This window comes from Motacilla alba, chromosome 6, assembly GCF_015832195.1.
Source record: "Motacilla alba alba isolate MOTALB_02 chromosome 6, Motacilla_alba_V1.0_pri, whole genome shotgun sequence".
Classification (NCBI taxonomy): domain Eukaryota; kingdom Metazoa; phylum Chordata; class Aves; order Passeriformes; family Motacillidae; genus Motacilla; species Motacilla alba.
Genome location: NC_052021.1, coordinates 26,180,801 through 26,197,504, shown reverse-complemented (window position 1 = coordinate 26,197,504; position 16,704 = coordinate 26,180,801). Strand labels below are relative to the sequence as shown.

Here is a 16,704-nt window from a genome sequence, read left to right as displayed (position 1 = left end):
GGTCTGTGACCCAGACTGCCTCATTTTGGGTCAGCTTTTTCAGTCTTTGTGGCCAGTACAAACAAAATTGTGTCTGACAGAGGTGACCGGCGGCTGGATATCTGACTTCCACAGAGCATCCTGAAATTCTGAAAAAAAACCCTTTCCCCTTGCCTCCGCTCCTAATTAGCACCCTGGAAGGAGATGACTGCAGTAAATTCGTAATTAGGTTAGAACAAAAATAGTTATTTAGGCTGACCACATCCATTCAACAAAGTAATACATATCTAAAGTGATGAGAATCACACTGCCTGGGCTTTACTCCCTCCTTAACCCATCCGCCTACATCCTCGGGACCCACAAACAGATGTGATTTTTAACCAGAGAACCAAAACGAGCCCCACGAAAAGGCAGCCTCCTTTCTGCAAGGCATTTTCACACTAAGGCAGGTGAGTTGCTGACCTTATGGCATCTGACTGAATTTAACAAGCTGCAGCAACTTCACCTGACACCGGGTGGGCTCCCCTAAGTGTGACATTTCCCCCTGTGCTTTGAAGATCAAAGGAAAATAAAGATAACTTCCAGTTCTGTCATGGAAACTGAAACCACTGCCCTAGGGACTATCTTGGGCCTCCCTCCCCATTAGCGCTCAGCATTTCCCAGGCTCTTCCCAGGCAGAGCCCAGGGACACAGCAGGACGTTGTCCTATCACACCCAAGCTGGCAGGCTTCACCGGTGCAATTGTCACCGTTCGGTCGGGATAACTGGCATCTTTATTATCTTTTCCAGCCCTCCAAGGAAGTGTCGTTTATTCTACACGATCTCTCCTAGCCCTGGCCTGCTGTGCCAGCTGCCTCTTTCACCCCCTGCTCCCTCACAGAGGGAGGATGAAGAAGGAAATGAGAAGAGAAACCATTATGGGAACACTGTCTGAAGCCTCTTGGCAGCCTCCTGTGCTGTCTACAGACATTTCCCACGTGTCCCGACAACCTTTCCCCAGGATCCCACAAGCCACAGCACTGAGTATGGCAGTAGCTGGCTGTGCAGGAGTCTTCTGCTTCCCCCTTCTTCATGGTGAAGTGTATCCCCACCAGATCTCACAGACAAGTCCAGAAAAACTCCTCTCAGCTGGGTTTAGCAATCAGAACTGCCAGGAGCCTCTTTAACACTTAGTAGCACAGGGAACAACTTACCCTCCCCTTCTCTCCACTGGTGGTCCCTGATCAATTCTCTTGAGCCTATCTGCCTGCCTCTGTCATGCTGACTGCCAGAAAACCAGCTGTTCTTCACAGCTGGATTTAGTAAACTGAACCATGTCAATGCTTTAGCACTCAGTAGCACACAGATTTCTTGCCACCCACCCAGGGCTCCCATCGCCTGGCAGAGTGGCTGTAGTGGCTGTCTGAAAGTGCTCCACGATTGGTTTTGTTTTTAACTAAGTAATGCATTATATCCTGGGGGCAAAGAACAAAAAACCCACCAAAAAAAAAAAGGCAAAACCCCACAACAAACTCTCTCTTCTAATAAGGAACATATGGACTTACAAGCACAGTACAATAAATACATCATGGTAACAAGATTTTGTGCTTAGAGTAGTCTTTGTCACGGGTCTAATATGCATTGCAAACATATGAAAAAAGCTTTATGCCTTTCTCAGAATGAGATTGATATCATTATCCCTGATGCAAGACAGGATCCAGAGACATACAGATAAGCCTGTGAGAAACATTTAGAGAGAATTTCAGGTTCGCTCTAGCACCAAAATGCTTCTTGCATGAGCAAAGCCACATCAGCAAAGCTGTGTTTTACCAGCAGAGCAGAAATAACCTCTGCAGAAGTGAGCTGTTCTGTGGAAAACACAGTTTTGCTGCTATAGTCCTTTTCTATATACTCAAGGGACCCATCTGGTCAGCTTGGTCAGTCCAGGTCTCACTCACTTCCTTTATGCTTTTGACAAATGTGGCTGTGCCAGCAGGACCAGCTGCATCCCTTGCCCTGGAAATCCACAGGGAGAGCCACAAGTGATCCCAGACTGCCTGACCCCTGGCTCTCTGTTAGCCGCAGTGATTACTCAGGGCAATGTGGGCATTGCTGGGGAGACCTCGGGCTGAAGCATATCTAGGAGATGAGCACAGCTCTGCTCCATCCCTGTGAGGAATCTCTTCACCCTGGCCAGCCGCTTGGGGCCGGATGGAAGTTAATGGTCATGCTGGAATTCGTGTCAATTGATTTTCCTGTTAACTTGACTTAATGTGATTGGAGGCATTAGAACAGAGAGGAGATACCCTTTGTTCCAGTCGAGTCCTGGAGACGTCAAATGCCATTTCAATGCAGGAGCAAATCTTAGCTCCAATTAGAACAAAAAGGGATGAAACATGAAAGGGATATCTAGGGGCCAGACTTCTCAATAGCTAGACAAGGCTGGAAGAAGTGCTGAGCATTTCAGCTATTGCTGCAGAAGCCATTTGTCTTAATAACTTTTACATTCCCTGCAAGTGTTCATGGGCAGGACACATAGGGAGGTATCACCACTGCTGATGGAAAACATGAATGCATTTAGAAAGCTTTACTTAGATGTCAATGTACCTTGAATTTTGAAGCTGAAATAAAAAGATTGAAATGACCCCAAAGTTTCTAATGCAATGGTAAAATAAAGTAGGACTTTACAACTGAGGCCCTGGTGTCAGAACTCCATTTGATTTTCTCTGATGACTCAACCTATTTCACAAGCTATTTTCATATTTCCTATTTAGCAAACTTACTCATGTCTCAGTAAAAGCCTATGATGCGATAAAGCCAAGAAACCATAATGTGTGGTACTGGCAACACCTCCCACGTAAAACAAAAAATCCTACTTCCATATTTATGTGGCTCTGCAAATTGGTTCCTGCCTTTTTCTCCCCAGAGAGTGAGCTGGCAGTGTGTCTACTCTCCAATTAACGTGAAGCTGTGAAAAGTGGAGATGGAGGGTCAAACTCACCATACCTGGGGCCTCACACATTTTTTTTCCCATGTCACAGGCACATTTGGACCTTTGACTTCCCTGCAAGGCAAGTGTTGTTTTTAGCATACAAATGAAAACGCCCGCAGAATACCTTCTTCATTCATGCTTTGTCTCCTAAAAAAAGAAGCTCCCACCATAAGGCAAGAAGCTGAGTAGAGCTGCCTACCTTGTGATGCTCAGGGACAGGGGATGGGCACCTCAGGATCAACTCCCCATGGAGCAGGTCAATTTTACCTGGGTTTTACTGGTAAGGATGCAATTTCTACCTATTGGGCAGCTCTTTAGGCAGGAGGAAGCTGGAGAAAGCCTGTGCTTTGTAACCAGAATAGACTGCAAATCACACCAGCAAATGTATGGACTAAAAAGACATTTAGGGACACTTAAGGACAACACCCACTCATCCAACTCCACCCTGGATTTCTTCACAATCTGATTTGCAATGATGTAAAGATATGTATTTTTGTGGCAGTTTCTTGAATGCTTGTTTCTCTTGGAGACAGAGAGGAAAGGCAGCATGTGCAGAGCCAGAGGCTGAGCAACTGCTCTCATGCAACATAACTGCTCCTTGCAAGCCTAAAAGCAAGGGACCAAAAGCTCCATGGCACAAGCCCTGTTCAGATCCCTCCTGGATCTGAAACAGGTCCCGAGAGACACTCAGCTGTCCAGGCACAAGAGTGCTCCATCAGGAGTGTGAATGGAGGGATGTCACATCCCAGCACAGCTCTGAGCTAGCACTTCCATAGGCAACAGAACTCGCAAAATCCTCTTTTCTCTGACATTTCCTCTCATCTTCTGTGAATTCTGGTATCATAATGGATAAGCTCTAACTAAAGCTTTGTCTCAGAGTATAGTCCTGCCATCTTTCCCTCATTTGCCTCTTCTGAAGTCTGAAAGCATCCTGATAGCAGCCTTCCCTTTGCTGCTATAGCTACAAGAGTCTCTGCTTTCCATCAGAATTTCGTTTTTGAGGCCCCTATTCCTCTGTGAAGCTTAGCTGGCAGATGGACACAGGCACATTGAACCAGCCAGTTCAGCCTTCCACCCTTCAGCTCTGACATTCCCCACATACCTGCCTGATCTGAGCTTCCATCCTTAGCAACAGTCACTCAAACCCAAGCTCATTTGGGCTATAAAAGCCTCATGAATCTCCCATCCTACCAAATCTGGTAAATTTCCTCAGTGCACAAACCACAAAATATGGGTGGAACTGTTCTTTTCCCCAAGGATGAAGGTATCTTTTGGGTGCTGCTGTCTGGAAGCAGAGAACCAGGGGCCCTGCCCTGCATATGTGGCTTCAAACACATTGCCTTTTCCCAGGAAGGTGCTATCCCGATTTGACACACTCACCTTCATATATTAGGGCTCAGATCAGAGATCTCACACTAGCACTGAGGTAGCAGAGCAGGCACCAGCATGAGCATGGGAACCCTCTGGGAGGCAGCACTTGCATCCCACTCTGACTTGGACACTGGGACTTCCTTTTGCAAGGAGAGGTGAATTGATCCTCTCCAGCCAAGAAGAGGGAAGCCCTGCCCTGAGCAGGAGCATAAACATCGATCTGCTGTGTCCAGGCATGACAACAGCTCCTCTTCATAGAGGAGAAGGCTGCGGCCTTCTATCCTTGCTGAATCCCAGCCCAGCATCTCCCTCTACTAACACTGTCCACCAACACACCGTGCTTAAAGCCCAGGATAAGAGCTGCCTCCCAAACACCAATCGGTGCCCTTCCCTCTCTGCTAATACCTGGCTCCTCCCCCGGCCTGTGATCTTTTCCAGCTGCCTCGGTCAAATCTGTCAAGGTCAGCAGTCCCTCTGTTAACCCCTTCAGCCACTGCCTTGTGCCCTACAAATATTCCATCACTGACTCTACTGAGGGTTCCAGCTTTCCAGTCCTTAAGAAACAAGGCTGGTTGTCTACCCAGGAAGGGTTTAGTGCAGTTTTAATGAGAACTGTTGGCTGCTCTGTTTCTGTCCGGGTTGTGGGTCTCAGTACTCTGGACATGGCCACTCTCACTAAGGTCAACAGCCTTTCTGCTTGGGTGCTTGTGTGGGCTGAGAGGCAGAAAGCCCTTTCCAGAGTTTCTCAAGGGGACCAATCAGGTCTTTCAGAAAATTAATTGATCTGCTCTTACTAGATCACCTGCCTTACCTCCCTCCTGGTTCCCATGTTCAGGTTTCCCAGAGCCCAGGCAGGGCTGCTGACACATCCCTCTGACACTGGGTAAGAAATCCAAGGCACATCTCCAGCAAGACCTTCTCATCTGTCAGATTTACTTCCCTGGAGGTAAGAAGTTGCAAACAGATGTGTATATGCACACATGCTCTGTAACTCAGATATTTGCCATAGATTTTTCAACTCGATAATTTGGAATTGCAGATTATAAATGTGCTGCAGTGATGAGCGAGAAAAAGCCTAGAAAATTCCAGAAGAAAAGGGGTATGAAATGCATCAGACATGCTGGTTCTTCTAAATTTTTTTTTTTCAGAGACAAGTAACGCCCACATGCCCTGGCTCCTGGCACCCAGAGGTGCTGCATGTCACACACAAGCTTTGCTCTAAGCACCAGGGCAAGCAGCATCCCTTGTCATGGGCTGGAAGGAAGTGGGTGCCGTGCCTAGTTCAGATTTTCATCTTCAGCAAGATGGTAAATCTTATATAAAACACGCATGAATCAAAACAGAAGTGCCTGCCCGGCTGCTGGGAAGTGACGCCACCGTGACTCATGTCATTCTGTTTAAAACAATCCTCCCCCTCACCTTCTCCCCTCTGCAGTGATGCACCTTGGTGGCTTTTCAGCACACAGCACAGTGATACTTTCCCATCTCTCCTACCCTCTTACACCACTTTTACACCATGGTGTTTTTCTCAGGTGACCTCTCCTGCCACCAAGCTCTCCCAAAGCACTCTCACAGATCAATCCAAGTATAACAAACAGCTTTATTTTCCTGGCATTTTTTTCCTTTATTATTTTTCACACACCGTAAAAACCATTGCAGGTTTTTTTTCACATTCACGAGATCTCCTGGAAATTATTGCCATTTCCCATACATATTACATATTAAAAAATACTAAAAAGGTCAACAGACAGAGACACTCATTCTGAACTCCCTGTGAACACAGAAGCCAATGTGAGCAAGACAGAAATAATTTTTTTCTGGACAAAGGCTGACTAGAGGTGACCACACACTCTAAAGCAAGTCACATAACACTGAAAAAGACCACTTGACCACACACAATACACAGTGGGAACACTTGGGAAGGGATGGAGAAAAAGTTGTTTTGGAGCTGAAAGCTTGTCAGGTTTTTTTGGTGTGAAGTCCAGCAGTTACAGTGTTTTACAGTTGGGACGTGGATGTGATGAGGATTGTTGAGACATTCAAGTATTCTAGGGCTGTTCTTAAAAAACCATGGGAGGATAATAGCTCAGCAGGGTAGCTGATGGACCTTAAGTCCCTGCTTCACTTAAAAGCACATCCAGTACAAAGGCAAATACAGAAGTACAGGAAATGCCACACCTGAATGGACCCACTGGTCGGGGTTGGTATCCAGTTACACTGTGGACAATACCTGGCACTTCGGAGGCTGGAGCACAGGAGGGGATGTTCACCTGGTTGTGCAGCAGTGTCCTGGAAAAGGTGCTCCCTCTCCCCACTCCAGCCCTTTGCTACCTGAAACATGACACAGGAGAGGGGAGGAGGAAAGCCAGAGAAAGATTTGAACAAATATTCACTCCCACCACCTCTGTGCTTGCAAAGGTAGTGCTTTTCATTTTGCTTGCTTCCCTGCTGCTGCCGTTTATTGCTTGAAACTTTAAGTAAGGGTCTTTTCAAAAATAAGATTGGAAGGAGATGGGAACTGAGAACATACTAAATGGATTTCTCATTGTTCCCCAGGAATCTGGAAATACAGTAGTGGGTGCACGTTGTGTGGTTAAAACCCTAAAAAAGCACTTTGTATTCTTTTTTTAAAAAAAGGACAATAAATGTTCAGAAAACCTGCCATGCTTAGACCTCTTGCATCTTACAGTCACAGCGTATGGGAAGTATGACCCACGACAACCGCTCCATCTCAGAGTAAGTGGATGAAGTTTCTCTATTGCACATTCATGAAATGTTCTCGTTGGGGATCACAGTTTGGATCAGGACCACACCAGCTCCAGGCTCCCCACGGCGTTCAGCAGGACGAGGATGCCGTCATTGGGCTGAGCTTCAGCTGGTGGACGGGAGAGTGGATGGGCACAGAACTCAACACTGAGGTAGGAAAGGCAAAGCATGAGCCCTCAAAGTTTTTGCCTAAAGTCAGTTCCTCTGCAAAGAAAGACGCAGCTTCTCTCTTGCACGAGGTGACAGGGGGGCTGGGGGTGGAAGACAAGATCTCCGACTCATATTGCAGCAACTGGCCCATGAAGCCGAAGTTTGGTGAGATCAGGCTGCGGCGCTGCTTGATGTAATCAAAGGCTTCGTCCAGGCGCAGCCTCTTGGTCTTCATGAGATAGGCCATGCAGATGGTGGGCGAGCGCGAGATCCCCGCCTCGCAGTGCACCAGGATCTTGCCGCCCGTTCGCCTGACGTAATCTGGGGGAAAAGCCATTGCAGACATCAGCTGCTGTGGGGCACGGAGGGGACACTGTGACACAGCCAGGGCTGGGGGGGCACAGCCCATCTACCAGCAAAGAGGCCTGCTCTTCTGTTGGGTACTAGGGTGACATGGAGATTAAAAGGCAAGGAGGACAAAACCCAGCTTGTGACAGACCTGAGCGTGCTTTCTGAACCTGTGGATCTTGATTTGGTTCTTTTTGCATTTTTCAGGAAACTCCATCCCTGTCTCCTTCCTTGTGCCTACTTCTCTTTTGGAACAACAGACAGTCAAGAACACTGTGGTGCAGGCAATGCTGTAGCTGCATTTCTCTGCCTGCAGCTCAAAATGTTGTGTGAAGCTAAGCCTGGCCAGCCCTCCCACTACCTGTTCGCTCAAAACCTGCAGGGGCTGTCATCATCTTTGCTAGAAAAACAGGATTTTTCTTCAAAATCCGAACTCCCTGCTTGGCCAGGCGGCAGCAAACAGCAGTACCAGGAGGTACCCTCGGGTGGAGAGGCTGAGCTCAGTCCCTGGGGCCTCACCACAAAGCACACAAGAGCTGGTAGGCAGCTGCTAATTATAGCTTGGTTAAAGGATGCTTGGACTTAAGTCAGGATATAAAAGGCTTATGCAAAGCACCCATTTTACACAACAGGAGCCACTGTGGTTACTCACACAACACAATGATTGTTATTAAAGAGAATGTGCTTAAAATAAGCCCTTTCCACACAAAAACACTGTTCAAAAAATAGACTTGTCTTTGCTCTATTGCCTTGAGCAACATGTTCAATCTCCAGTTTATGGATAAATGTGAGAGTAGTGCTCAGGGAAACGCACAGAGCTGAGGAAGTTATCATTTGCCTGCCTTCAATTGTCTGCCAGGGGACTGCCACCACGACCAGTTATATTTAGCTACTGCACAAAACAAGGAAGATATGGATTTGAGTCATCCCCAGCATCTACACCACATGCCCAAATTTAAAAGAAAGTGAAAATTAAAGTTGTCCTCAAAATCTGGGAAACTTCTAAGTGACTCCACATCTGTCAGAAGGGGTTGAGGATAGGACAGAAAGGTGCCATAAATTATTTTTTCCCTGAAAGGTGTGAGATGTCTGGGAAGGAGAAGGACTCAGAGAGCACCCTCAGGTGAGGCTTTTGTAATTCTGCCTGCACTGTTGAAGGATTCAAACTCAGCTGAGCAATGAGTCCAGCGAGTCTGTAACTGTGTTTTATTCTCTTTCTCTCTTGAATATTCCTGGAGAGCAACAGAACCGATTTCAACGTGATCTCCACCCAGGCTAAGGCTTCTCCGCCCCACAAAACCATGTGGTGCTTCTTAGGGAGAATCCTCTCTCCTGTGCTCCCTGGCACAGCTCACCACTCAGCTGAACAGAGGAAGATTTGAAACGGAATAGCACAAACTTTTCTAAAGGCCTCCTCATTTTTTTGCTTTGGGGTATTTGATTAAAGGGTAAGATACCAGCATGATGGAAAGGAGGAATGTGAAGAGCTCTGTGGTAAGGGGGGACAATGGATTTCTAAGAAATCCATATCTACCTTTGGGATATCTCAGCACAGTAAGGTAATAAGCTGACTCTGCTTCACCTGGTTGTTACTGACTCTGGCATGCAAGTCCAAGGAACTGGGACTTCAGCAGACTTCAATGTGTATTTCATTTTAAAATTAATTAAATGTATTTTTAGCTGATTTCACGTTTTAAATGAGTTTAAAATACAGGAAGATCTGAAAATTTGTTTATTGGTACCTACCAATGAAGTCTATGGCTTCCTGGAAGTGAGAGCTGATGTCTGCAGTGTGACTGTCCTCCACTGGGATCCACTTGTAGCAATACTGGTCTTTGAAGGACTCTGAGCTTTTCCTGGAGACATTGAGCAGGGCTGTGATGTGCAGGTTAGCGAGAAACTCGCACTTGGAAGCGTGATAGGCACTACCAAGGTACAGAAAAGGCAGGATTTCTACTGGACCACCCTGGAAGAGAAGGAGCAGAAACATGCAATTCTTTTTTCAAAGGTGCTGAGACACAAGAGTGACCAAAAGAGCCCATGTTAGTGCCTGCTCCCTCCCTCTCTCCTAATCTTCCTCCCTGCTGGATGTGGCTCCCACAGCAAGGGCCAACGAATCAGTCCCATGGCCAAGCCCATGCAGGAAAAACATTTTCCTTTTCTTGTCCATAACTGCAAGGTACAAAGTCAGACCCAACCTACTCATGTGCAGGATGTTTGTGGCTTTCTTTAAAGTGCTGCCCTGTGCAGTGCACCCAAAGTGCTTTCATAGGTGGTGCCCATTCCCACTGAGGCTTTACCGAAATGGGGCAAGGCCACATCCAGCAGGGAGGAAGATTAGGACAGAGGAAGAGGCTGCTTTGGCTCAGCCAGGGCTTTGCCCCTCTGGTCACATCTTCAAAAGTGAAACAAAGCAAATAAACTGGACATAGGTTCCCCATTCCCCTTCACCCCACACCCCTCTGCTGCATCACCCACCCTGAGATGTCATCTCAGTTCCTCCTTCCTCAGCACAAGGAAAGGTTGGATGACGAGATGGCAAAGAAAAGCCACCATGTGACACAGCTTTCTGAGCTGGCAGGTAATTTTCCATGATGCACAGGAGCTGCTGCCACCCGCCAGCTGCAAGAAAGTGCCTTTCCGCTCCCCCTGACCTGCCCACGTGGTGGGTTCCCATGCATCAGGGACAGCTGGCAGCCAGCCACGGTGGCGGGAGGGCACCTGGTGTAGGAGGTACTCCCCTGAGCAGGGAGGCATCACAAGGGGACTCCCCTGAGCAGCAGGAAATGCACGCCCTGGCGGAAGCGTCCTGACCGCAGGGTGACATCTCGGAGCACACATCATCCCCGGGCTGGGTGGGCACACCATGACTTCCCCTGTGGAAACCCCACTTCCCCAGTGCAATGGTGGGTCTCGCTTCTCAGAGGCTCTGGCCCCTAGCCAGCCTCAAATTCTTCCTGAGATCTCAGAGGAGTCATGGGCAAAATGTGCTGCTTTGTCTGCTGGAAAAGCGACACTCCTGGCAGCCTCTCCCCTGCCCATTCTCAGTCTCCTCTGGAGCTGTGACTGCTGACAGCTCACGCTCTCTGGGTGTGTGATAAGAGAGTCCATAAATAGTTTTGGGGGCTAGATGACTGTTTTGCCTCCTTCTGCCTAATTTTGAAGCCAGATGGAGGTGATCAGCAGCACACAAGGGCAACTTATTCAGCTCACAGGCTGTCAGCCTGGACTGTGACATCTTATTCACAGCCCACGGCAGCACCAGGCCCACGGACACCCTGCCAGCCTCCAAGAGAGCCTGGTGGCAGCAGGGAGAAGTCCCAAGGGGAAGGTCACCCACCAAACCATGACACACACCTGGTCATAAGCAGGTTTGTGGTTGGCACTCTGCTTCTCACAGTGGCTGGCAAGGTTTCTCTCTGCTTCCGTCCTCTCTGGGGAAATGAGTTTTCCATTCACGCAGCACTCAGGATATTGAGAGTTAAAGGTTTCATATCCCCCTAGGGAAACAACAAAAAGAAGAAAATATGAATATTTGCCCTCCTAAGGACTGGTTTTATTCAAGTTAAGGACAAACAAAGCTCCAGCAATGCAGTGGGATAGCAGTGCCCAGCAATGAGCTCCAGGGGAGTGTCAATGAAGGATAGTGCTCCTCTGGGAAAATGGGTTTGCTTAAAAGACTTTGGGCACCCAAGAAAAAACCTCTGATACCACTGACAATTATTAACTTGCCAAAACCCAGTGAATCCAGACTAAAGCTGTTAGCAAATGTAATTCTGTTGAGTCTAGCAACCATTAACTCCTGTGCAGTGGGGACTAAACTCCCTCCCCCCAGGTTTTACACTTGAGCACTAATTCCAGCATTGGAGGCAGAGATTTCTGTACTCAGGATCATATTTTCTAAACCTGTCATTAATATATTCACTACAACAACACACAGAATATTTTATTTGCATTTTTAAATGGACACAAACACAAGAGGGGGATGCTTGCATGTGTCTCATTAATCACCACAATGCATGAAGACAGTGAAGTAATGAAGATGGTCCCACTGAAACCAATCTGTTAAATAACAGCTATAAAACTTAATGAAATCCTGTGACAGCATTTGACAACTGAATAGCCCCACATGAGCTATTCTGCACGGCTAAGTACTGCGTTCATTTCATTCAGTGTGCTGCTAATGAAAAGGAATTAATCCTATTATTACATTGTTAATCAAAGTTTGTCGCCAGCTAAATTGTTGTCTGTTTCCAGGCTGGGAATATTCTGCTTGGAAGAACATCATCTCCAAAAAGTACCTGGAATATCCAGGTAGCAGAAGCAGCCCAGAAACGTCAGCGGCGTGCCACACGTCTGCCACCTGTGCTTTCTCAGAGCAGAAATGAACGGCTCCTGAGCAGCGCCATTCAATAATCTCCAGTGTGGCCCTCAAGTAAACAAGGCTTGGGAGGCAAAGCCTCCCGTTGTGATTCATTCACCTGCAACTGTTTCACCCTGATAAGCTGCGGTGTGGGGGCCCGGGTGCAAGGGAGGATTTTGAATCAAGGGAAGTGCAGAAGATCAGAGCAGCTGCAGGACCCTCACCAGCCTCACTGCCAGGGCTGCCCGCTACAGCCCCCTCTGACAGCTCAGCCGCACAAAGCCGGTGTCTCATCTGTCTGCAATGTTTGAGCAGTTGTGTGCTCAAGCTCATGACGTGCTGCTGTCGCCTACTCATTCCTGCCGTGGGGTCCTCGTGTTGCAAGTGGCCAGCACGATCCAAGCCCGCTAAGGTGAGGAAAGTCTGTTTTCCATGACAGAGGGCAGGAGAGCGACTTTACAGCGAACGGGCACTCGGCACCTGCACCTTTCCTCCTAGCTCCAGCCACATTCTGCCAGCTCATCCCAGAGCTCACAGCATGAGGCAGTGGTCCAAGCAGTCAGGTCACCGTGGAGACCATGGTGGTGGTGGGAGGTGTTTGATAAATTGATATCCGCAACAACTGGGTTGAAAAACTGATATGCCTAGCAACTCACAACGTGAAAAAACAACAAACACAAGAAGCTCTACAGAATTCCCTGATCTCCAGCTGCCCTTCATGGGGTGAACTTTTAAATCCTCTTGTTTTGCATAGCCGACCTTATCTTCCCCCAACCCCCAGTCACTGCCATCACATAGGAAAAGTATGTCCAGTTTATATAAACAGCCATGATCCCCATTTACACCCAGTGTTGCTGTTTTTACCCTTGAATGAACACACAGAAATCTGCCCAAGCCAAACTTGCATGTGTGTTCCAACAGACATGCTGTCTGTGTCTCTTGGGGCAGCTAACACATGCAGCTGGTGAATGGTTAATTACAAGCCTTGGGGATCAGGATATTTGCAGGCCATTCTTACAGTGAGTCATCTGCTCATCCCATCCTCCAGCAATCTCCTCTCTTCCCCCTCCCCACTCAACCTACCTTCCCTGAGGTCATTTCTGCAAATACTCGGTTGCTCATCATGGAGAGCTGAGCTGCACTTCCCTTTTAATCGATAAATAATAGAATCGTTATCAGCACCAAGGGAGGATCCGTTATCTTATCTTTTTTTTTCCCCTGACACACAACCACTCTCACCGTGCTGGGGCTGAGCTCACCCAGAGTGAAACTGCACCTACACAGATGAAAAATGTGACCCTGCAAGCCAGAAAGCAACGGAAGGAACAGGGCCTGGCAAGCAATGCCTCAGTTCCAGCTGCTCTCTCTGGGACCAGATCCTCAGCATCTTGATGACCTGGTGGTCTTGATGACCTCCTCATATCTTATTGCCACGAGACCTCCTAAGCACTTTAGTAGCCAACACCTCCTCCCAGCTCTCCATGCCTAGGAAGAGCAGGAATATAAGGGGAAACCTCAAGGGGGGATTTTTCCTTGTGGTTTTATAGCTTATTATTCGCAAAGTTCGTAGCAGAGGCCTCCAAAGGACCCTTTCTCCTGATCAGAACACAGTGTTCCAGGGTGATTTATATCCCCACTGTGCCAAGGATCTTCCTCCAGGCCAACAGCTTCCTGGGGGTCTGTGGCCCCAGTGAATCACCACTGCTGCCCACTGAGTCATGGGCCTGAACCTGCTGCCCCAAGCACTTCCAGAAAAGCAAAAGGAAACTGCAGCAGGAAACTTTCTCATACACTGAGAGGAAATGTCTTTAGCCTCGAATCAACAGGCTTTCAAGATAAGACACTTCACAACTCACAAGATGTACAAAGCAGAGCCTACAGTAACCCTTCACTCCGGATAAACTGCCCACAGCCACAGTCACCACTTCAAAGTGTGGAGCTGGCACATGAAGAGGAAAGGATGATCGTGTGGCCAAACAAGCAGGTTGAGAGTCAGCAGAGCTTAACTCGGCTCCTAGTTTACCACTGACTTCCCACCATGACCCTGAAGATATTTCATCTCTAGTTTAGTGTAGTCCCTAAGGATTTGAATGACACCGTGCCAGTATCCCTACCCTCCAGCAGCAGAATTTGTGCTTTTGGGGTGACTGTCAGGTCCAGCAAAGGCTGATAGTGGCCGGGCAGAACCAGGGTGGTGGCAAACAGCCGAGGAGCATCCCCCTACCAGGCAATACCCAGGCTGAAGGTGCCTCTGCCCCAGCGGGAGGTCGTTACAGAAGGCTAAAACTGGGTAAACCTCAGGTCAAAAACTAGTGATAAAGGGCTTATTAAAAGGGAATTAACCCTGGCCCGCCAGAACACACGGGCAGGCTTTATTTAAGAAACATCGCCTGGTTTTCCCCTCCCTTTTATGTCCTCATGGTATGGCAGGGGGGGTCTTTGGAAACTCCTTCCTCGGCCGCCGCGTGTGCGGGGCTTGGGGCGGGAGCGGCCCCGCTCCCAGAGCAGGTGGGGGCTGCGCTGGGAAAACCGAGAGGGCAGAGGGACAAAGGCGCTGCCAGAAGTGGGGGGAGGCAGGGGCGGAAGGACGGCGAAAGGGCGGGCTGCTATGCCCGCTATACTATTTATCGTTTTATTAGCCCGGGTTACACGGAAGGAAAACAAAGAACCGCAATCGAAGGGCTGTAATACACGTGAGGGGAGGAGGTATTTCTGTCCCCCGGCGAGACCCGGAGTTTCGCCTCTAGGTTTTCCCTGTCAGAGTCCCGATGTGCCCGACGGAGAGAAACCTCTCCGCCCTCGGTGGAGGGGCAGGCATCGGTCCCAGAGTTTCGGGCGCCCAACGCGGGCGTCCGTGTGTCACCGGGCGGAGAGCGAGTAGCGGTGGCCTCGTCTCTCATATCCGCAGGGCTGATTTTGTTTCCCACGCAGCGCCGATGTCTCTCCCCCTTTGATAATCTGCAACTTTTGCTGTTCTTTACTGATATTCTCGGCTTTCCCCCTCGGCCTCTTAAACGGGTGGCGGGGGTGAGCGGAAAGGCATTTCGGCTCAGCCCGCAGAATCTATCCGGGATTTATTTCCAGTAGGTGGAAAAGAAACAAAATCCCGGTGTTACCTCCCTGCCCTCCACCAATAATCAGGTTCACTGCAGGGCGAAGGAGAGGGGACGGGAGCACCTCAGGGCGGCCACCGCCAGCCAGGGGAGTTTTGAGGGTCTCTCCCAGCCCCTGTCCCTCGGGTCCCCGAGACCCCTCTCACCTTTCAGGAAGCAGACCCTGGCCCCGGCCTCCGGCAGGCTGGAGAGCAGGGCGTTGAGGACGATCTGGGCTGTGCTGTCCTTCTTCAGCTTCTGCCAGTGGCCCGTGTCCTGGTCCAGCACCACCACGGCCGCCAGGCGGGCAGCCCCCGCCGCCCCCTCGGCTCCCGGCAGCAGCCGCGCCCGGGCCGCCGCGTCGGGCACCACGAAGTGGAGCGGCACGGCCCCGCCGCGGGCCCGCCGCATCACCACCGAGTTGAGGTTGACGTTGAGCGAGCCGCGGAGGCAGGAGGCCGAGTAGGACAGGTAGGGCCGGCAGTCCAGCACCAGGCAGCGGGAGGGCTCCTTCCGCAGCAGCTTCCGCAGCTGGCGGCAGTCGAGGGACGTGACTTTCATGCCGGCCGAGGGTCGCGCCCCGCCGCAGCCGGGGCAGGAGCGGAGAAAGCGGCAGGAGGGTGCCCGGTGCTGGCGCGGAGCCGGCGGCGATGGGACGGGACGGGAGGGACGGAGGCACCGCGGGGCCGCGCCGAGCCCGGGCAGGGAATCCCGGCCGGCACCGCCGGGCATTTATATGAATGGGAGGCCGGGCCGTGACGACACTGCCCATATAAGGGGAGTGACGCGCCCGCCTCCCAAACATGGACATCCCCCGCCCCGCGGCCCGCCCCCTGGCGGGGATCCCCTCCCTCCCTCCCTCCCTCCCTAGCGGCGGTGGGTCAGCATCGGAGGCAGAGGAAGCTGAAAAACGCTGCAAAAATTCTCCACTCATCGGCTGGGGCTCATCCCGACATCACCCCCGCCCCCTCCCCAGCGCGTCAGGAGAGTAGGGAAGCGTGCCGGGGGGACGGAGGAGAAGGAAGGAAAGAAGGCAGGAAGGAAGGAAGGGCAGCGCTGGGACAGGCTTCTAGCACCGGGTTGCGAATGGAGTTTCAGTTCCCTTTACTCCCCCCTCACTGTGTATCCCCACCCCCAGAAAAGCCTGAGCCCAGGCAGACCTGCCTGCGAGAGCTCTGCTGCTCGAGGGATGGGAGCTGCCCGCTCCTGGATCCCGTCGGAAAGAGTTGGGCCCCTGCTTAGGCCATGGTTTGCATTAAGGCAGCTTTGGCAACTGAGTGATCAGCGAGAACACTGATTCCCAGGTTGTTGCCTGGGGAACAACCCCCGAGGATGCTGATACTTAGCCCAAGGTTTACAGCCTAAGGGACAAAGAAAGAGTAGTGGACTGGGACAAAGCATGATGTGCCATTACTGCAAAATTAGTGAAAGCTCTGAAGCAATGGGGACAAGGATGAGGGGGCCAGCTTCAATAAATTCAAGATACAAAAATTGCTGTTTGAGGGGAGGGTCCCTTTCCACGTGGCTGCAAGATTATGTCTCAAGGACTTGCAAGATTTACACCACAGACCAGTGACTGTGCCTGTGTCCAGAAGTCATGACACTAAGATGCACAGGAATTAGGAAATTAGGCACTTGCCCTTTCATTGTAGATAGTTTTGTAA

General features: G+C 50.0%; 1 protein-coding gene across 1 annotated transcript; it reads right to left on the bottom strand.

Moving 5' to 3' along the window:
- Nucleotides 1-5,807: 5,807 nt before the first annotated feature.
- Nucleotides 5,808-15,844, bottom strand: DUSP5 (dual specificity phosphatase 5). The gene is made up of 4 exons (XM_038141381.1): nucleotides 15,208-15,844; nucleotides 10,943-11,085; nucleotides 9,332-9,551; nucleotides 5,808-7,558 (listed from the first exon to the last, which is right to left on the bottom strand). Exons 1-4 carry the CDS (start codon nucleotides 15,770-15,772, stop codon nucleotides 7,158-7,160), a joined length of 1,329 nt encoding a protein of 442 aa, XP_037997309.1. The 5' UTR covers nucleotides 15,773-15,844; the 3' UTR covers nucleotides 5,808-7,157.
- Between the last annotated feature and the right edge of the window lie 860 nt (nucleotides 15,845-16,704).

Excerpts from the sequence above, each read along its gene's own strand:
- DUSP5 (XM_038141381.1), bottom strand. The coding sequence starts at position 15,772 with ATGCCCGGCGGTGCCGGCCGGGATTCCCTGCCCGGGCTCGGCGCGGCC. Across the intron at positions 9,552-10,942 it reads ACAAACCTGCTTATGACCAG|GGTGGTCCAGTAGAAATCCT; the intron begins GTGTGTGTCATG and ends CTTCTCTTCCAG. Across the intron at positions 7,559-9,331 it reads GGAAGCCATAGACTTCATTG|ATTACGTCAGGCGAACGGGC; the intron begins GTAGGTACCAAT and ends CTTTTCCCCCAG.